We start from the raw sequence: 21,861 nt of genomic DNA, 5'->3' as shown, positions 1-21,861 counted from the left end.
ACAAGAGCAGGCCGAATGCTCGGGGAGGCGGTGACTCACCCGTAGATCACGTCATCGTCCGAGTCATTCAGCATGGAGAAGGCGGGGTTGTCTTTCAGCTGGGACTCTGGAAGCCAACAGAAGCATTTTTATGCGGTTAGCCCGGGCTGCTACAGAGAAAGGACAGGAGCCCAAAAGAGCGGGATTGCAATCCCAGCTTCCACCGATCATTACCTGTGGGACCTGAACAAATCTTGCCTCCCGAGCCCGTTTCTCACGTGCAAGTCGGGGGCAGCATCGGACCTAGCAGGCTGCTGGGCAGACCGAGCCGTGGAAGTGCCCGGAGGCGCCCTTGAATGGCAGCCGCGAGCCGGCTACTTCTCCTGAGTCCGTGGGGGTCACGGGGGCGGAAAACACCCGGGAGAACAGCGGCGCCCACCCTGCTTCCTCCCACCCCTGGGAAGGACGTGAGCCCCGCTGTCCAGTCTCCTCATCTCAGCGGGGACTAACCGCGCCCTCATCGCTGAGCCGCGGCCAGGCTCGCGGAACACGTTTTCACGAAGGCGCTTTGGGAACCCACACAACATGGAAGCCAGGTGGTGGGTCGGAAACACTACATCGCTTTTGCTGCCCAAGCTCCAGGACGTCCCCGTCCTTTTCAGCCTGCCTCACAGTCCGGCTCCTCTCACATTCTGGCTTTCCCTGAATGGCCACGGTGCTAGCACTCGACAGACTTGGCGTCACACGGCTGAGGGACATGCCTGTGCGCCGGGCCCCTCTCGTGGAACCTCTGTTCCCGTCCTGTGCCCTAACGACGCAGCCCGTGCCGGGGTCTCACCACGACTGGGCCTCCACCCCGGCCGCCTACCTTGCCCCTCGGCCAGGGTCATGGGGCCCAGCACTGCGGCCGCAGGGTGGCTTACCGTACAGGGCGTTCTTCGACGGAGAATACACAAAGGCCAGAGTGTAGAGGTAAAAGTTCAACAGGCCATAGAAAGATAAGAATTCAGCTGGTGATACTGGTCAAGGGAAATGAGCAGCGCAGGGACACCCCGTATTTGGACATTTCAGCTGGAGTCTTTGCTTTCCATCTGGCTGCCCCCTCCACCACCAGCAGTCCTTTCCACCGCTCACCACCAGCGAGGACCCAGACAGCAGGATGCCACTGGGCAAGCCCACAGCCGAAGGTCACCGTAACCTTTCAAGGTCATCTGTAAGTAACAGGTACACCGCGCTCTTTTCTATCGGTGGAAACCCCTGGAGGTGGCAGGACCTGACGTGATCAAGTTACACACAAAGGGCAGGAGGGCCGAGTGCGCAAGTGGGTAAATCAAGACTGAAGTGAAGACCCGGACCAGTCTCTCGAATCAGTCGTTCTTCGTCTTCTCAGCATAACCCCTCTGAGAAGCTGATAACACGTCCAGCCACTAACATTTGAAAAATCTTGCATTGATTCTAAGTATGGAAGAGGCCCCCGAGAAAGAAGCTAAGATGTAAGGGAGTAACTCCAAAGCGCCCCTGATGGACACCGTCGCTGAAAGGGGATGTGGCGAGCTCTGTCCGCGCCTGAGGAGGAGTTTCGTGAGGAGACGAGAAGCCCCGCGAGCCTCAGGCACACGTAGGAACCCGAAGGGCGTCCTGCTATCTTATGAGTCCTTTCTGGGGACACAGGTTTAAACTGCCCTCATCGCCACAACCGGTGGATACAGCAGCTGGACACATCTGGGTGATGGGGAGGGAGGACTCTCACATGGGGCTCCGCCTCCCCTCAGTGCTCTATGGGGAGAAGAGGCACCTCGGACTGCTGCGAGGTTCCACACAGAGCTTGGGTTCCTGAAGAATCCCCAGGGACAGGAGAGCAGGGTGGCAGGGAGGGCAGCTGGGGAGCGTGACTCCCTCGGGACCGAGTGGCCCTGCCGAGCCGGAGCGCTGCCCGCGGGGGTGGGCCCCGCAGCGCGCGGCCGGCCTCTCCCTCGCAGCGGCAGCCGCGAAGCCTGAAGGCTCCCGTGGGAAGGATATAGTTCTGGTAGTGCGTGGACAGTTCGGCTACGAAATTGTCTTGCAGTACTTGCGCTCCGAACCTTAAGTACAGGATGACGATGCTGGAACAAAGAGAAGGGACAATAAGTAAACACAGACGAGGACGTGGCAGGAGCTCCCAGAACTCGTCCCACCCTCCCCGCGCTCGGTCCCTTCACTACCATTTGCGCGGACCGAGCGCGCCCCCGCCCCGCGCCCCCCGCTGCCCCGGCTGCTGGGCCTCAGACCCGGTCGCGGCCGCTGCTGGGGCGGAGGCAGCGAACTGTGCCACAGACCATGTCCCCGCACTAGGGGCCTCAAAGCACCCATGGGCACGTTCTCCTCGCTTCAGCCTTAGACCTCATTTCCAAGACCAACTCCGACCACAACGGACGAGGCCCTGAGGCAAGCCCGCCTCCCCCCGCCGCGCGTCCCTCCCTCCGCGGGCGCAGCCACCCTCACGCGAGGTCGCGCGGCGCGTCTGCGCAGACACCTGCCTGCGGGGCCCGTGACGACAGAAGGGTCTGAGGGCGCGGAGCTCCGCAGCCGACGCGGCTCGGCCCTGAACGGCTCCGCGGCCTCCCAGCTGGCGCCTGCGCTCATCCCCTTCCCCGTGCTCGGCTGTCCGCGAGGAGCCAGCCCGGCGGCGAACACAAACCAAGTCGGAGCTCTTCACCTCGCGGCCTGGCTCCCTGCCGGGGTTCCCCTCCCCGAAAAAAGAAGCTGCGACTCCTGGGCCGGCAGGGCCTGAGCTCGCCCCCCGCGGACCGGCCTCCCTTCTCTGTCTCTCCTCCCGAGACACTGCCGCTCCTCCGGACTCAGCGAGCCCCTATCGTCCCCATGTGTCTCCGGGGCTCCCCCGTCGGGCCCCAGGCCAAGCGTCCCCTCCTCAGAGAGGCGTCCCCTCCACTCCTGCCCTGTCACACCGCTGTTTCCACTGCAGGACTTGGGCTGTTCATCTGCTTGTGTGTCACCGTCCTCCTCCATCGGAACGTGCTCCCCGTGACCGGGAGGAGCCTGTGGCCCGAGGACCCGAGCAGACACTCGGGACGCTCGTGGACAAAGGAATGAGGCCCCAGGAAGTCGCATAAGAACGACCGCAACGGCAGAACGACCTCTCGGACTCTCCGGGGGCCACTATAGGCTCCCACTCCCAGCCTGTGGATTCGGAGCGCGTGAGGGTGCGGACATGCGAGGGGACGTGAAGAGTGTGTGAGAGACTCTAAGTGTGAAGGGGTGTGAGAGTGTGAGGGGCTGTGAGAGCATGTGAGGGGGTGTGAGAGTGTTCTGAAGGGGGTGTGTGTGTGTGAGGGAGTGTGAGGGGCGTGAGAGGGAGTGTGTGGGGGGTGTGTGTGTGAGGCGGTGTGAGAGCATGAGGGGGTGTGAGCGTGTGAGGGGGCGTGAGAGGGTGTGTAGGGGTGTGTGTGTGAGGGGCGCTGTGTATGTGTGAAGGGGCGTTGAGGGCACACGAGGAAGCGCCTGTGGGAAGCAGAGCCCACCTGTGCGCCAGGCGCTGAGGCAGGGCTGCCTACGCACACGCGCACTGCTGTTTCCAGGTGAGTGCAGATGCTGAATGAAGCAAGTCCACGCTGAATTCGGGCAATGAGCGATGAGCACGACCCGCAGGGCGAGGGACACGTGTGCCCACAGGAGGCCACAGCTCAGGCAGCCGGGGACCCTGGTGCCTCCCTGCGGCTCCTGCCCAGGAAGAGGGCTGGCAGCCATTTACTTGCCTCAAACCGCCAAGAAAAGCAAGTGACTAGATTTTCTTCTCTCTGGACTTGGATTTTAGCAGAAGGAGACAAACCAACAACCCAACAATGATCAGGGATGTGTTCACAGAAACGTCGTCACCAGGGCCTCAGCCTCCACAGCCTCCCGCTGAAGCGTCCCCTGTCCTGGGGCCACTGCGCTGCAGTTCAAGGACCCCCACAGTACTGAATTCGAATGCACAGTCCTACCCCTGGAGCACCAAAAGGACGCCAGGTGCCAAGCACACACGCGTGCTGTTCTAGTTCTTGACCCGGCGCTGAGCCATGGCTGCCCCAGCTACAGGGCACCCGCAGAGCGAGGAGGAGCGCTAACAGCACGGCCCGGGGGGCGGGTGTGTGTGCTCAGTCCCCGCAGTCCCTGCAGTCTCCGCGGCGCTTACAGCACGACATTGAGCTCTCCCGCAGACATTCAGGGGTCTGCCCTGTACAAGGGGTCCCCTGACCTAATGAACAGATCTGGCTAGAAATGCCCTAAAATGAACTCTGTAAAAGGGAAGAAAAGATATTCATGACAGGAAAATACAAATGCGCTATTTCACTTCTTTCAAGAAATAAAGTCTTCTTACCTAATGACGAGCACTACAAAAGTCAATGCAGTCAAAAATTTTAACCTGAGATCTGAAAAAGAAACAAATACCCCATTAAATCACTTGGGAAGTAAATTCCACTCTCATCTCAGGGAGCTTAAAAATAAAAACAAAAAATAAACAAAGTCTCCAGAACAAAACCCCACCTCCCTCTGGACTTTAAGCCTGTGTGCACCTGAAGCCCAGAAGAAATGCTGTCCCACCTCCCCAGAGTCAAGGAGGGTCCCCAGAGAGACTGTGGCCATTGTTATTCCGTTGCGACAGATTGAGGGAGAGAAACGTAGGAGATCAGGTGAGTGGCCCTGACCCGGGACGAGGCAAACAGCCCCAGCCACATCTTCCACAGGGTACAATTCTAGAAGGATCCAGGCAGCTCCAATAGCCACACTGGCACCCAGGGCCCCAGGGGCCTCCACCCCACAGGCGTCCCTCTAGTGCTGGCCTGAGGCACTGTCTGAAAGTCCCAGAGTTACCCATTTGGCCCTGTTGTGGCTCCCCAGGGACCAAAGGCACTGCCCCCAGCATGAGGGAGTAGGACAGGTCCCCATCCAGGTCAGGCCTCTTGCTGGGTGGACTCCAGCCACTCCTCCCACGGTGTGAGGTCGACTCCTGGGCCTCCTCACCTCAGGCCATTCGTCATGGGGCACTCACCTACATAAGGCATGTGACGTAGCTCAGAACAGGCCCGCACTATCAAGAACAGAAGGTATAAAACATACACAGCCGCCACGACCATGAAGAAAATCTTCATTCCCTAGAACCACACGAGATGGGCAACTGAATAAGAACAGGGGCTCAGCACTGCTGCTCCTCCCAACACCCCCAAGCGGGGGAGCTGAACATTTTTAACAGGAGCTCAGAATCCTGAAGGTCACTCTGTAACACAGACATGTTCCCACCACTGCGACTTGCTTATCTAGACTCGGCCTCTCATCCTGTCTGTGAGCACAGGTGGCTCCCCCAGGGACAGCCCCAGCCCTTGCTGGTCACGTGAGCCAGAATCCAAGCTCCTTCCACGATGCACAGAAAGCTCCTGGCACAGGGCCTGGGATGTGGCAGGTGCTCAGTACACCAGGGGCGGGTCTTCAGCTTTTTTCAGTTTTTTGGAGGTCTCTGGTAACAGGCACAGGCCACTAACTGAGAAGGGGAGAGGTGACCATAACCACGGTGACGGCTGCCTTGCTCAAGTCCCTCCGAGTGCCGGCCAAGGGCTTCTTGTTCCTGGTCAGTTCCACTCGCACAACCCCTTAGGAGGGACCGCAGTAGTACCCTTTCCGCAGAGGGAAAACAGAGGACTTGGGGTGGGGGGGGCAGCCAGGAGCACAGGTTTGACCGGCAGGCTGTCCAGGGAGCTGGTGCACTGGCCCAGGCACTGGCCCGTGTGACCTCAGACAAGACCCTTGACTGCCCTCCAGTTTCCTCACATGAAAAATGAGGGGACTGGACCAGACAAAAGCTCTAACAGATGAGCACGAACCTGTATTGTTTTATCTAAACCCAGGGAGTCACATTCAACCGACAGCCCCCCATATGATCTGTCACTGAGGCCTGCAGAATCTTCCCTGAGAATATGTCAAAGCCGCTCTCCCCGTCCCTTCCTTTAGGGCCATGCCCTCAAGGAGAAAAGGATGCTCTGAGGCCCAGCCCCTCACACACCTGGCCACAAGCCTGCCAGGGGTGTCCAGTGCCCCCACTGAGCCTGCCCTGACCCACGTCTCCTGCCTGGCTTCCTCTGCCTGTGGCCCCTCCCAACTCTGCAACGGGACTCCCTTCCCAGGCCCAGCATGCCTCCCCTCCTCTCCAGCTCCAGGCATACCCCTAGCCCCAAAAAACTTATTAAAGCATTATAAGGCTAAGAAAGAACAAAACACAAATAAAGACCCCTCTGCCCCACCCAGTAACTCGGGCCCACTGTCCATAAGGACACAGCTGGCAGGATACTACACGCGGCTCTGTACTTTCTGCTAAGCATTTTCTCCCTCACAAGGTCCTATATGCTTTAAGGACCAAGACCATGGCACACTGCTCATAAGGCATACACTGAGCAACCTTCAGAATTCCTCAGACTTCTAAATAACGGATGGAAAGGCCACTAGCACTCCCCTGGTGGAACCTGGTTAAGAATCAGGTGCTCATACTACTTGCTCTGACATGTGTTGTCTCAACATAAGGGACACATCTTTCAAGATACCATCATTCACTAAACTTCCCTCTTTCTCAGAGGCCAGTCCCATAAAGAACCATATATTCTACCACTTCATGGAAGCTCTGCAAAGTGTCCCGAGAAATGTTGGACATCACCCAAGCTCAGGACTCAACTCTGTGCCTCTGGGATTGTCCTGCTGGAGGCATGCCTCCTAGGCACCTCCCAGGGCTCCCTCTGGCCCCCGGCCCCTCACACATCCACACCCGGGCTCAGCAGCCAGCTGTGCCCAGGAGGCACTGCCCTGTGAGATGCCAAGGGATGTCGAGAAAACTGGAGACTCGAGGGAAAGCCACACTCAGAGCTGACACCATTTGCAGACCTCTGTGTCAAATAAAGACACTGGACCCCTTTTTCAAAAGTACAAAGTATTATAAACTGGTGAGAGCACAGCGTCACCCAGAGTGCTGAGCGCTGTGGCTGCCGGGCCTGCAGGCCCACACTCCATTCACTCACTTGGAAACCTTTCTCGACTTGAGAGAATTAAATGAACAAAAACGTTTGCTTAATTGCTCTCCAATGGTCCTAAAATCTGACACAACCATAAACCAAGGAATGGGAGCGACAACTTTTTTTTTAAAGATTTTTTATTTGTTTGAGAGAGAGCCAGTGACACCAGGAGTGTGTGTGTGTGGGGGGGAAGGGTCAGAGGGAGAGGGACAGACAGACTCCCCGCTGAGCAGGGAGCCCTACAGATGTGGGGCTCAATCCCAGGACCCCAGGATCATGACCCAAGCTGAAACCAAGAGCTGGATGCTTAACCAGCTGTGCCACTCAGATGCCCCAAGACCTCCTTCTTTTAAAAAGAGTTTTAGTGTTTATAAACAAATATTACCTCTAGTTCTGGAAAACTAGTCTGGACATTGAGCAAAAAGACGTATTAGGTGAAGAATGCTCGTTTCACACCAGACAACCACCTTCCAAGCAAGGGCAATTTCTGCCAGTCCTTCAAACATTTTTTGTTTAAGATTTTATCTGTTGGGGCGCCTGAGTGGCTCAGTCAGTTCAGTGTCTGCCTTGGGCTCAGGTCATGATCTTGGAGTCCCAGGATGGAGCCCCGCATTAGACTCCCTGCTCAGTGGGAAGTCTGCTTCTCCCTGTCTCTCGGTCCTTCCCCACCCCCCACTCCTTCTTGCTCTCACTCTCTCTCTCTCCCAAATAAATAAATAAAATCTTTTTCTTTTAGAGACAAGCAGGGAGATCTGCAGAGGCAGAGGGAGAAGTAGACTCCCTGCTCAGCAGGAAGCCTGATGGGGGCTCGATCCCAGGACCCCAAGCACGACCTGAGCTAAAGGCAGACACTTAACTAAGTCACCCAGGTACCCTGACCACTTTGTTTTTAAAAGCTATTTTTCATCCTACTCACACATTTTTCCAAATTTTGCACCCATAAACATTCTGTAGTCTCTCCTAGCCAGTTAGCAAGCTCATGTCAGCAGCACAATTTAAGTTACAAAATTCAGGAATTTTTAAAAATAGCATCAAAAAAAAAAACCCTCAGGCATCATTAATAATCCTTACCTGAAAATTTCCTGTGTCAACTCGATACTGATACATTGGATCATGTAATTCATTAACTCTGAAAATACAATATTATGAAAAATCATAGATCAATAATTAGCTTACTTTCATTTGGCTTTTTACAATAATCTTTTAACAGAGGTGCCTGGCTGGCTCAGTGGGTAGTGTGTGCAACTCTTCATCTTGGGGTCGTGAGTTCAACCCCCATGTTGGGTGTCAAAATGACAAATAAATAAACAAACAAGCAAATCTTATTAACACAAACTACTTGCTAACCAACAGTTAAGATTTTTAAAAAATTTCACATTTGAAATGCATCCAGCACTACTAAACTATTTGCCCGCAGTTGTCTATGCTGTGAAGCTACAGTATTTTCTGTTACAAAAAGTCCCTATACTATCTCTCCTGCAATGTCAAGAACTATTTTTCCGGCACCTTTTCAGCAGCACGTATGGGTGCTGGGAATAGACGAGCACACAAAGAAAGCTATAAAAGTCAGTGCTGACTTCCATGCAACTTGTTTTAAAGTAAAGCCGGGTAGCTGAGGAGGCAGGGACAGGGCAAGGAGACGATATGGGCTGAGTGCTGTCATTACTGGGCCGTGGAGTCCAATGTGCCAAGGGCCAAAACCATAACCCTGGAACAGAACTCGTTTCTGCAAAAACTCCTACTCAGGTGCATCGAGCTGTGATCATGTGAGGCTTCTGCGGTGGCCCCATTTTACAGGACAAAACCACTAGTTACCATAAGCCCAGGAAGCTGAAGCAGGGATGGGGAGTTCGCAGATGCAAGCTCAGGGAGAAACTAAAGCTTCCGGGGGGACGGGGAGCCAGGACCCCGGAGTCCCATTCCTACAGATGATGACGTCTTTGCCACTCTGAAGGACAAATCTAAAACAACGTGCGTGGTCTTTATCATTTTCCAACTGGGACTAGAACTGTGTTTTCTATATGCCAGTCAGGCTGAAATGAATCCTCAGTTCAAGTCCCGCTATCAAGTCACCCTGGTGACAGATTCCCTTCCAGATGGATTCACAAAATACACTGAGACGTCGGATCTGTCCACCTTTGTCAAATGCTTTCCATGCCTGAGGCTTCCCACATAACAAAATTACTCACGTCTGCCATATTCCCAGTGTGACAGAAGCCAACCACAATAGTCCAACAATGAAGAATTTAGGCAAATAGAAAGTTAAACACTTCCTTTCTCCCTAAAAATAAAAATTAAAAAAAAAAGGTAAGAAATAAGTTAGTAATTCTAGCAAACCATTAACCCCTGGTAGACCACACTAGATCACAGATGCTCCAGTCATTTCTTCACAGCATGCATTCTCCTGCTCACGGAGGCTGAAGACAGAGTCTCAAGGAGAAGTTGCCTGTAAGGGCTGTCACCAGAGGGTGGACCAGAAGGACGGGGTCTCTGACCTCCTCTGGCAGGGCCGAGGGCGTAGGCTCACCTGGACGCGGACCCCGTGATATACACACAGCCAGAAGAGCAGCAAGGCACAGAGGAACACGGACTGGAAGAGGTCGTCCAGCATGCCTGGAAACCAGCTGTTCACCAGAAAGGAGAGCGGGAAGAATGGATCTGGAAGGCAACAGATGGAAGGGCCTGATGGAGGCAGGCTCACCCCACCCAACACAGGGCACCTGTCCTCTCAGCGAGGGCAGAACTCACCATCACCTTCTCCTCAGTCAGAGCCAAAGAGAGGTAGTGAACTAAAGGCTGTTTTGTTTTTCAAAAAACCAAAAAGCCAGTGAACAGATTGCCCCAGTGATCATTACAGAGCGCCAGCTGCTCCCGCCAGCCGCTCTGCCCCACAGGCCCGGGAATCCCGGTGCTGGGGCTCTGCAAGCAAACGTTTCTGAAGCAGGGGAAGAGGCACAGACGGCAGCGCCGGCTGCCTCCAGCCAAGTTCCAAGACAGCTGCGTCTGCAGCCCTTCCAGGATTTAACCACCGAACCAATCGCTCATTGGTGAGAGCCGCCAGGCATCCACTGTGTCCCGGGGCCGCACAGCTCGCGCTCTGCAGGTGCTGCTACCTGTTCCTCCAGCGGCTCCTCGGCGGCCAGAGCGGCTCTGGGACGCCTTCCAGCTTCAAGCTTTAAAGGCGGAGAGCTCCGAAATACAAATGGGCACCTACCATTGTAAAGCAGCAGCAGAGGCAAAAGAATGGACATCCACTTCTGCTCCATCCCCCAGTCTCGCATGGAAAACTTCCGGAGGGAATGTGCAAACAGGCACTACGAACCGAATCAGGAACTCAAGTTACTGTGTTTGCTTCTGCCTTGCTCAGTATCACTAACACGGTATCACGCATCACATGAAGTCTTCCCTGAGTGAGAGTCAGCCAAACCCGAGTTAACCCCTTGCTGCACTGACTGAGACTAAGGTAAGATGTGAATCACTGGCAAGGAGCTGCGGGTACAATGGCACAAGCTGTTCTCCGAGGGGCAGGAGGGGGTGGGGGAGACACCAGCCATAACTCCCTACCCACCCTAGCTCCCCCCAGGACAGGCTACTTCCATCAGGTGGGCCCCACACAGCCACAAAGAGGACCTCCCGTGGCAGGCCACACGCCCCCACCCAGGCGACATCTACAGATGGCACCAGCTTCTAAGGAGGGCACCAGGGCTCCCTGAACAAACACCTCCCTGAAGAAGCTGTGTTGAGCCATGGGAGTGTCTTTAAAGTACTTTAAAACAGTACAGAGTTTGTACTCCAAAGACCTGGAGTTTTTTGTTTTGTTTTTTTTTTTTCTGTAATCTAACATAAGCCAATGATTTCCTAGGGAATTTGGGCCATTTCTCCTAGGCTGTGAGGCTCAGGCTCATTTCTCTTGTTTAAGAACATCGTGCCCTGGGTGCCCACACTTTGGGCCCCAGAGTGTGGCAGCAGCCCCTCAGAAAACAGATGCTTTAAGAAACAGCAAGGATTTCTGCTGAGCAAACACAATCAGCAGCTCTCCACTCAGCTTCAGCAAGTTCCTTAGGGGAAACCCTGGGAGTGGCTAGGACCACGATCTCTAGCTATCGGCAGAGTCCAGGGTCTGCCAGTGGCTGAGTCCTACCCCCTCATCTACAGGCAGGTCCCATGTCACCACCAACTGGCACTTTCCTCACACGTCTGTCCCCAACGAGCCTATGTCCTGCGTACATTTGGACTGTGAAGCCCAAGCTATCCTTGCTTGGGTGGCAACTGGAGTGGCTCCCACTGTAAAGAGGGGACATAGCTCCTGCATGGCACACCCTCCGCGTCAGCAAGGGGCAAGCAGCCAAGGGGGTGGGATGTCGCCCTTCAGATGGCGCAAAGCACCACCACAAGCCCCCTTTCCCTCCCCCCGTATGTGTGTCGGTCCTGATGTTCTTCCTCCAGTTTTAAATTCCCATCTTCACTGACTGGGCCTCTGTGGGGACCACTTGTACTTCAAGGGTAAACATTTTCCCCAAAGTCACAGGGTGCTTGCAGACACTGAACTCAGACCCCAAAGGAGCCAAAAGCTCATACTTCCAAACCCACTCATCTGAGGCCTTCCTCCTGAAAAAGCCCAGAGTCCGAAAGGTCTGGTAAATTTTCCAAATGCAAAAAACCCAAGTGTGTGCTGTATCATAAAAAGAAGGTCGTTCAGACAAGGCAGGTGAAATGGCACTGTCACTGCACCCTGATGAGCATTTACTTAAAAGCCAGGGGTCTGCCCTCACTAGGACACCACACAGAGGTCCTTATGAGCAGATACCACACACTCTTTCTGCACCACAGCATCCTAGCGGACATTCGGAATATTGGGTGATATCACGTCGGCCCACTGGATGGAGCATCACGGAGTTCAGATAAATCTCCTGTGTGGTTCACACTTTTTTACTTTAATTTAAATTCAGGTTAGTTAACATATGGTGTAAAATTGGTTTCAGGAGTAGAAATTAGTGATTCGTCACTTACAACACCCAGTGCTCGTCCCAGCATGTGCCCTCCTTAATGCCCATCGCCCATTCAGCCACCCTCCCTCCCGCCTTCCATCCAGTAACCCTGTCTGTTCTCCATAGTTACGAGTTTTTTACGGTTTCCTTCCACAGTTCACCCTGTGATAACCCTAATTCATAAATTAACTCAGCCTTGTTAGGATTCTGACGTGGTCGGTCAGGCAAATGGGACTTACAGTGACAATGAAGGTGAGCACCACGAAGACGAATCGGAGCCAAATTTCCAGCTGGGAAAATGCAGGGTCATAAGTCTTCCACTAAAATGTAAAATAGGAAAATAATTGAAAAAAATATATCTAAAAGGAAGTGTACCAGATAGTTATCTCCAGATATGATACTATAGGTAATTTTAAATGTTCTCTTTCCTTATTCCTTCTTACATGTTCTAAAAATTTTAACCCTTACTACATTTTATTTTTATATTAAAGAACACAGACTTTGAAAATCTTAATTACAAGAGTTGGAAATAGTTTTCAGAGGTCATACTAATGATAAATCTGATAGACAAATTATTCTGTAATCACAAGAAGAGCATCTGACTTTTAAATTTCATGTCAAAAAAATCAATGCTGTCAGCATGCCTGCGTGGCGCAGTCAGTTAAGTCTCTGACTCCTGACTTTGGCTCCGGTCATCACCTCACAGTTATGAGCTAGAGCCCCACACAGGGCTCCATGCTGAGTGTGGAGCCTGCTTAAGATTCCCTCTGTCCTGGGCACCTGGGTGGCTCAGTGGGTTAAGCCTCTGCCTTCGGCTCAGGTCATGATCTCAGGGTCCTGGGATCGAGTCCCGCATCAGCTCTCTGCTCATCAGGGAGCCTGCTTCCCTCTCTCTCTCTCTGCCTGCCTCTCTGCCTACTTGTGATCTTTCTCTGTCAAATAAACAAATAAAATCTTTAAACAAACAAACAAACAAACGATTCCCTCTGTCCCTTTTCCTCTGCCTGCCCCCCACCCTCACATGCACTGTCTATCTCTAAAAAAGAAAAATCGGGGCGCCTGGGTGGCTCAGTGGGTTAAGCCTCTGCCTTCGGCTCAGGTCATGATCCCAGGGTCCTGGGATCGAACCCCACGTCGGGCTCTCTGCTCGGCGGGGAGCCTGCTTCCTCCTCTCTCTCTGCCTGCCTCTCTGCCTGCTTGTGATCTCTATCTGTCAAATAAATAAATAAAATCTTTAAAAAAGAAAAATCAATACTGTCAATTCCTTCGTTAGAAAAAGCCATGCTTTCCATTAAAAGAAACAGATTTTTAAAAGATGCAAAAATGTGAGTAGGTAGGATGTTCTAAAAAAAAGACTAAGTGAGGGGCGCCTGGGTGGCTCAGTGGGTTAAGCCGCTGCCTTCGGCTCAGGTCATGATCTCAGGGTCCTGGGATCGAGCCCTGCATCTGGCTCTCTGCTCAGCAGGGAGCCTGCTTCCTCCTCTCTCTGCCTGCCTCTCTGCCTGCTTGTGATCTGTCAAATAAATAAATAAAATCTTTAAAAAAAAGAAAAAAAGACTAAGTGAAACACATAAATATGAACCTGACACCACAAAGTATAAGGGAATTACAGGTGTCGGCTCTCATGCTGATTGAACAGATTCACTCCTATCGAGTTTACACATAACAGAGCCAAGGAGGCACACACCACATACCAACAGCAGGCAGAAGCCCTTCCAACCTTGGTCACAAGCCAGGTTTCTCACCAGACCCCAGAACACTGTGCTGCAATGGGCCAATGAGCCCCACTGTTTTCATGCATTTAAAATCATTTAAGCAATTTGAAAAATCTACTTCAGAATAGAGTTACAGACATGAGATTTACCTAACTTACCTGAAACATTTAAAATACACACATAGAGATAGGTATGTATACACACAGTTAAAGACACTGACAGGAGGCAATGAAGGACAGTAATCTTTGGCTGTTAGGAGAGAGGTGCACCCTTTAGCTGCCCCGAGCCATGGTGGGGAGGGAGCTCACATTGAGAATCATGGACATACTGCTGTGTGTCCAGGGAGGAAACTGTTGGCTGTGATCCAAAGCATGGAGTACAGAGAGGAGAGCTGGAAGAGAGAACTCTAGACACCTACCAAAGTTGGTCCTCCTCGCATTTCCACCTGAACACTGATCAAGGCATTGGTATGAGTAAACCACCTGTGGCTTGGGGGGGAAAAAAATCCCTGAAAAGGATCACTGGCTCTCACAGAGGGCAGAAATAGTGCCTGGTCCCATGGGCAGGGAGAAATAAAATACACAAAAGGGCCCCGGGTAGCATACCCCAAATGCTCTTACCCAAGTGGTAGGAAGAAAGTACCTGCAGATTTCATGCTGCTTTGGTCCCACCTAACAAAGTTTAAAAGCAAGGCCTAAAAAAGCTAAGCCATTTCCAAGTAACTTCACAATATCCCAGAACAAAGCTCAAAGACACAAGAATACAAAATCTAACATCAATAATGCCTGGCATTAAATAAAAAATACCAGACATGTAACACTGTGTGTGTCAACTATACTCGAAAAAGAAAGAAAGAAAAAAGAAAAACACCTAACATGTAAAAAACAAAACAAACAAACAAAAAAACCAAGAAAATCTGAACAGTAATGAGGAAAAAAAAAAAATCAATTAAAACAGCCCCAGGAAACCCAGATGACATGGAATTAGCAGATAAGGGCAGCGAGAAGCTAGAGGGAAGTCTGAACATGTGAGGTCGGAATCTGGAAGAGCAACAACAGTGGAACAGACATGACAGAGATAAGCGGATGTGGAGATGTCACCACACACGATTTTAAATGAACCAGAGCAAAACTGAGCAGAATATCAGTAACCTGTGAGACCACTTCAAGTGGCCAAAGAGATGTGTATTTGACCATGAACAGGGGTGGGGGGTGGGAGGGTGGGCAAGAGGATAGAAGAAATATTGGAAGACATAGTAACAGGCAATTTTCCAAATTTAATGAAAACTATGAACTCACCAATTGAAGAACTCAGTGAACCCTAAGAGAAATGAAGTAAAGTATATCAAGGAACACCAGAATCAAATTGTTTAAATAAGTAAAAGAGAAAAGTCTAAAAAGTCAGGGCCGAGGGGGTGGGAGGAGAGGAGCATCTATTCAGAGGACAAAGATAAGGAAGAACAACAGATTTCTCGCCAGAAAAATGCCAGATGGAAGACAATTTCATAGCACTGCCGGTGAAAGTCAGCAAAGCCATAAACCCCACATATACCTGCTAGAACGGCCAAGATTAAAAACACAACCGTACCGGTGCTGGAGAGGATGTGAGGTGACCACAGCTCTCTCGTTTGCCGCTGAGGGAACGGAAAGCAATACAACCACTCTGGAAACAGTCTGTCAGTTTCTCAAACAGTCAAACACATGCCTACAGCATGACCAGCCACTCCAATCCTGGGTATTTACCCAAGAGACATGAAAGCACATGTCCACAGTTGCTCACAGAAGCTTTGTAGCAGCCCTAAACCGGAGACCATCTAAATGCCCCTCGACAGGTGAAGGGACCCATAATCTGTGCTGTACTGGCTCACTGGGAACAAAAGGAATGAACAAATGATACAGCCAACAGCGTCAGTTAATCTCGAAATAGTTATGTTGAGTGAAAGAATTCAAACATATTGTAAGACTGTGTTTATGTAAACATTTTTAAAAGATTTATTTTAGAGAGAGTATGAGCAGGGAGTGGGTGGGCAGGGCGAGAAGGGGAGAGAGAACCTCAGGCAGACTCTGCGCTGAGCGTGGAGCTCGATGTGGGCTCCATCTCATGACCCTGGGATCACAACCCAAGTGGAAATCAAGAGTTGGATGCTTCACCAATGGAGACACCCAAACGACCCGTGTTTATGTGAAATTTTACGGAAATACAAATGAATCCATAAAGAAAGCAGAACAGTGGTGGCTGGGGGATGAGAAGGTAACAGGAGGAAGGGGCATGAGGGAACTTTTAGGGAGTGAGGGGTATGCATATTGTCTTGATTATGGTGAGTGTTTCACAGGGGCTATGTATCTCAGAACGGATCAGACTTTGTATTTTAAATACGTGCAATTCGTTGTATGTCAACTATACTTTGACAGAGCCATCAAACAAAAACCAACAACTAACAATTAATGTAAATGAGAAGGTAGAAATCCTAGTGATTAAGGACATATGAACTTCAAAGTCAGAGACTCAGGTTCAAATCTCAGGGCTTCCATTTTCTAGTTGGGAAACTAGCTTCATCTCACCCTCAGATTCCTCTCCCACAAAATGGGGAAACTATTATCTACTTGGTAGAATTACCAGAACATTTAAGTAAGATGATGCTTACAAAAAGTTTAGCACAGTGCCTGGCAAACAGCACAAGTTCAGGGCACCTGGGTGGCTCAGTTGGTTGGGCAACTGCCTTTGGCTCATGTCATGATCCCAGAGTCCCAGGATCGAGTCCCACATGGGGATCCCAGCTCCCTGGGGAGTCTGCTTCTCCCTCTGACCTTCTCCCCCTCATACTCTCTCTTGAATAAATAAATAAAACGTTAAAAAAAAAAACCAGCACAAGTTCAATAAATAACAACCGTTACTATAAATCCCAAGCGTGACACAACTATTATGATCACTGCTTTGGTGCTTAAATGTTAAATAGTATCATTTACAAAATGATCACAGTAGCAGTTATGAGCACTGATGGGGTTATCAACATCCTATTCAAATAGAAAAAAGTGTACTGCATATCTTAGTTTGAAAAACTAGATTATAAGGCATAACCAAGAAAAGAAAGAAAAAGTCTTAGCATTAGGAAAAAAATTCACAAAACATGTTTAAAGTTATAATGATGAAAAGACACTGAGGAGGAAAATAACTAAGCACCCCAGAGGGGGGGCTCTGTCAGAAGAGCATAGAAAAACTTGCTCACTTTAAAAATTAGCACTGGAAAACAACGCTTTATCCAATAAATGTAGCTAAACATAAAATATGCCTTTAGTTCTAGACAAAGAGTTAGAGGAAGGAGGCAGAGGAAGGTGACGGGGAGCAAAGCACAAGATGCTGGCCTGTGGCCGGAGCACTGGGCTGGCAGGGGGGCACAGCGGACCCTCAGAGCAGTCCTCTTCAGCTCCCACTGTGCCGTCCCCTTGTCCTTCCTGATCTGGGGAAACCACGTCCAGCTAGGGTTTCTCTCCGGGGGGCTGCCTTCACTAGCAGCAGCTGAGCAGAATCCCCTCTGTGTTCCTCTGGGACAGGCCAGTCTCCCAGGCCAGTCTGGCATTCACTTGTGCCCCTGGCTTGAAAAGTCTTTCTTTTTCCTTGACTGAGCCCAAGAAGAGTGCGGGAAGTTCAGGGAACAGGGCTCTGGCCCCTTTGGCTCAGACAACGGACTCAGGGTTGCTGGGGCTGGGAGGAGAAGGGCCCTCAGGGATTGTCAAACTGCTGGCCAGTGCCTGCGCCACCACCGTGACTGGGATGACAGCCACTGTGTGGGCCTCATCGTATGGAATTAGGGGAGTTTGTTTCTGCATTTATTTTTCAGCACAAATGTGTACATTTGAGATTAGAAAATAAAATAAGTAAAAGGAAATAGAGTAAATTCCCAGTAAACGTTCAGGCTTTAGACATCTACTTTGCAATCTTAAGAGCAGTCAATCTGTTTACTGGCATGCACAGCAAGGTCCTCTGGCCTTCACAAAGCCACCTTTGTTCTTCCAGAGACTGGGCTCACCCCACGATACCACAAACTGACTTTGGAACAAGCATCCATTTTATATTCGAGGCCATTTCTCCCTAATCACGACCTAGAGTTTTGGTCCAGTTCTCCAGTCATTCATTCAACATTTGCTGAGCACCTACTTTGCCCCTATACAAGCAAATACGGTGTCAAATACTGCATAGAAAGGACACCACGAACTCAAAGCAAGCCAGTCCCAAAGTAGGAGCTAATGTTTCAGGAGAGCACAAATACTTCATGATATTCCCTACCCCGAGTCCTTTGACTGGAAAAGCCACAGGAACACCCAGGGGTGGAGGGTACGTCGGGGTACTGGCTGCTCAGGCCGGTGGTACTCCCAGCAACCTAGCGCAGCACTAAGCAACCCCCTGGAATTGGTTCCAGGCTCAGATTTCACAGCCTAGGTCTCCAACACTTGAAAACCATACGAAAGGTATTATATAGAAAACCTGGAGGGGAAAAGCCTAACATATGCTCTTGTAATCTGTCCTATGAAAACAACAGGGCAGGTATGACCCAAGAATCCGCTCAGTGCTCCTCAAAGTACTGCGGGCTGCCAGTCCTCTCAATTCACACGGAAACCGGAGGGTGTCTACCAGACAGAAAACTGAAGGACTCGAAAGCATGAGCTGTTGTTTTAATCTCATCCCACAGGGAGAAGTCGTGGAAGTTTTCTTTAGGAAGAAAAAGGAGGAAACGAAATGTGAACAGCTGATGGCAGTGTCACTCACAAACTGACCTAAAGGGCACTTAATAAGAGGGGAAAATGCCCAGCTCAGCCCTGAGGACACCGGGAGCTGAGGGGACGTGTGCAGAGGTGTTCACAAGGCTCAGGAGAAAACGACCCGAAAACGAGTAAAAGCAATCTGCCCCGTGTCCAAAGTCCACACTCTGCTGCATATGCAGAGCACGGCCAAGGAAATAAACTCTTAAAAACACAGGACATTAGCAGTTTCTCCTGTGTACCTGCGCAACCTAGAGAGTGGTCTTGACTTGAACATGGCAATGGGACATGGTCAAGATGTACTGAGAAGAATAAGAGCTGAGAGAAGAGGCAGAGAGAGGAGAGCCATTCCACTTCAAGCAGAATTGTGCGCAAGGAGAAATCTGTGAACCAGGTGGTCACAGGGTATGGGCATGAGAACAAAAGGAAAGAAAGCAAGCGTCTCCACACACGGGTATCGGCATCAATGACAATGCCAGAGAGAAGAGAAAGCCCCCACGGCAGGCAAGACCAGAAAAGGACCAGAATCATCTAGATGCCTGCAGAAGGGCAGATGTATTCTGCCTAAAACAGAGCGTCCAAACACCTGGGGGCTGCCCTTGTGATGATTCTCTCTCCCGGGAGAGGGAGATTTTCATCCTGAACTTTGACCACCATCAACAAGGAAGAACGGGCTAGCGAAACCGATGGGGGCGCCCAGGGGAGGTAAGACCTACAACGACCAGCACACACGGGGCAAACAGTGAACTCGAGTCCCTGGACGGCAAAGATTTCCAAGGAAACGCCAAACAATGGCAACAGAAACCCTCACGCGTCAAATTCCATCAAAGCAGCAAGGTCTGTCTGAAGAAACAGATGTGGTTCAATGGGCAGCCCTGGGACGAGCTCTGCGTTTCCAAGGGTGCCATGTGTTTGGTTAAGTTTTTACTGAAAGGGACATACCTACAAAAAACTGCACGTGGACCCCAAATGTACGACTCAATGGACTGCCACAAACAGAGCACACCAGTGTCAACAGTGTTCTGGTCAAGAGACACCATCACCGCACCCCAGAAGCCCTCCCCCAAGCCCCCGCCGAGTCACTAACTACCCCCGCAACTCTGATCCGGACTTAACCGCACGATGCGTCTGGTCCGTTCCTACCACGAACGCAGATGGACTCGCACACCGTGTGCTTTTCTGTATCAGGCTGATCGCCTTCAACACCATCTCACGCCGGTGAAGGCAGCTGCCAGGGCTCCTCACTGCCCCACTCTGCTCCACTGCAGGCGCCACCGTGTCCCTGCCAGCCGTCCTCTACCGAGAGGCGTGGTGTGGAGCAAGGAGGAACCAGCAGGGCCACATCACTAGCGGAGCTCAGGAGCCCCAGCGGCTCACGCCCTTGCCGGCCTCCGCATCTTCCTGTTTCATCTCAGCCGTCCTGGGTGGAGAACAGGATCGCTGAGATACTTTTCAGATATATTTTATTGTGTTCTGCTTTCTCTACTTCCAAAATGGAAATGAAGTCAGCTTGTAATAAAAAGATTAGATGGGAACAATTTTTAAAGCTTTTTAAAAGGTAAAATCGTAAAGAAAGAGGGCAAATAATTAAACCGATACCAGGATGTTAGTAACTGCCACAGTGGGGCATAAACTTACTTCTGAAATTTCTAGCTGCTAACATCGAAAGGGAAACATGCTGAGCCATAGAGCTTTCAGTCTACTTCTACTGAACGGAGTTTGTAAAAACGGTCAAAAGGAATCCTATCTGGAGGTTTAGATCAGAGTTCACAACATGATGGATACATTTCAGCAGCAATTTTATAAGAGATATATACTTTGCATGAGGTTCTCTGGTTCCTTTTTTTTTAAAGATTTATTTATTTATTTATTTGACAGAGAGAGAGAGAGAGAAATAGATCACAAGTAGGCAGAGAAGCAGGCAGAGAGAGGGAAGCAGGCTCCCGGCTGAGCAAAGAGCCCAATGTGGGGCTCGATCCCAGAACCCTGAGATCATGACCTGAGCCAAAGGCAGAGGCTTAACCCACCGAGCCACCCAGGAGCCCCAAGGTTCTCTGGTTTCTTAATGCATCTCTGTACAAGTTTTAGACATAACACTAAACCATGATTTTCTGAGGTAGCTCTTCTGTAACTAAGCTCCTCAGAATGAACTACCAGAGGGTATGTTGGCTTCCCCTTTCAAGTATCAGTTGTCTGAGGAGCCTTTTTTAAAAAACTAATAATAATTTTCTCTTCTGATTATAAAGGTAATAAAAAGCTCATTATAAAGAATCAAAAGAAAAAAAGAAATCAACCATGAAGCCTACCACCCAGAGATAGCCTACTAGAGTTTCCTATAATAAAAAATGTCAATCAGCACTTTCAATTAATTTTTTTTCTTCTCCTTTTTTAAAATCAATAGCAGGTTGTGCTATCTACTCTGTGGCCAGTTTATTAACAGCTGCCGGAAAACTAATTTATTCCTTTAACCAGAACTCTGCTGAAGTACAGATTGCTCCCAACTTCTTGCCATGAAACATACAAATCTTTGTGTGTTTTCTAATTGTTTCATTAGAATCAATTCACAGAAGTAGAATTACTAGGCCAAAAAGAATGTGCACGTAAAGGCTTTGATACACTGCCAAACTACGCCCGACACCGAAATTCATTTACACCCCCATTAGCCTGTATGAAAGAACTTGTAACCCAAGGTGTGATCTGCTTGCAGGTGTTTTTAGCATTTGACAGGTTTAAAAAAAGTAAAAAGCATGACTTTTTGAATTCTCTGATTCTTTGGTTTAGAGCAAGGATAAGCATCATCTCACAAGTCTGTTGGCCATTTGAGTTTCTTCCTCTGTGAAACGCTGTGGTGTTATCCTCCGGTTCAGCCCATATATATTGATTACAAGCCTAACTGTGGCCAGGCTCACTGCTGGGCACTGGGAATACAGAAATGTACAAAAATGGAGAAAAATCTTAGGTGACATTCCCACCGACCCCAGGGGTCTCACGGATCAGCATTCTGGAAGCTGAAGAGCACCACTCAGAGCGAAGCCCTGCCTAACGGCATCATTCCAGACCAGCTATTCTGATGGCAGCTTCCTTGCTGAGCCCTCCAGTGAGCCCATGTCACCCGCCCTCTTGAGCAATGTGGAATGACACGTACCAAGTTTGCCTGAACTATCCCAAATTTTTAGGAATAAGTCCAAGGGGAAGTAAAACAGAGAAGATGGAACAAACCAATGTAATAGGGTTGGGATGGGCTGAGCCTGTGGGGAAAGCTGTTGAGAAGGCTAAGGCTGATAAAGGCTGCTGCAGGGAAGCCCCGTCGAAGACGGAAAGGAGAGGTCCTCTGTCTGAGAAACGTGGTGTTCTTTGTTCTCTGCGTTCCTGACTCAGGGTGATTCTAAAA

At 50.5% G+C, this 21,861-nt stretch overlaps 1 protein-coding gene across 4 annotated transcripts in view; it reads right to left on the bottom strand.

Moving 5' to 3' along the window:
- The window catches only part of TMEM181 (transmembrane protein 181), a 71,839-nt gene that overhangs the window by 3,596 nt on the left and 46,382 nt on the right, over positions 1 to 21,861 (bottom strand). For all 4 annotated transcript variants that reach the window (XM_047733300.1, XM_047733302.1, XM_047733301.1 and 1 more), the window contains 10 exons: positions 12,238 to 12,318; positions 10,225 to 10,324; positions 9,538 to 9,668; positions 9,200 to 9,291; positions 8,082 to 8,139; positions 5,009 to 5,111; positions 4,337 to 4,388; positions 1,999 to 2,081; positions 903 to 992; positions 40 to 106 (listed from right to left, as the gene is read on the bottom strand). In XM_047733300.1, coding sequence (XP_047589256.1) covers positions 40 to 106; positions 903 to 992; positions 1,999 to 2,081; positions 4,337 to 4,388; positions 5,009 to 5,111; positions 8,082 to 8,139; positions 9,200 to 9,291; positions 9,538 to 9,668; positions 10,225 to 10,324; positions 12,238 to 12,318 — 857 coding nt within the window. The remainder of the gene's footprint in view (positions 1 to 39; positions 107 to 902; positions 993 to 1,998; positions 2,082 to 4,336; positions 4,389 to 5,008; positions 5,112 to 8,081; positions 8,140 to 9,199; positions 9,292 to 9,537; positions 9,669 to 10,224; positions 10,325 to 12,237; positions 12,319 to 21,861) is intronic.

The sequence above is a fragment of the Lutra lutra genome, chromosome 6 (assembly GCF_902655055.1).
Source record: "Lutra lutra chromosome 6, mLutLut1.2, whole genome shotgun sequence".
Lineage (NCBI taxonomy): Eukaryota > Metazoa > Chordata > Mammalia > Carnivora > Mustelidae > Lutra > Lutra lutra.
The sequence above is the reverse complement of the archived record's forward strand: the minus strand, read 5'-3'. Positions and strand labels throughout refer to the sequence as shown.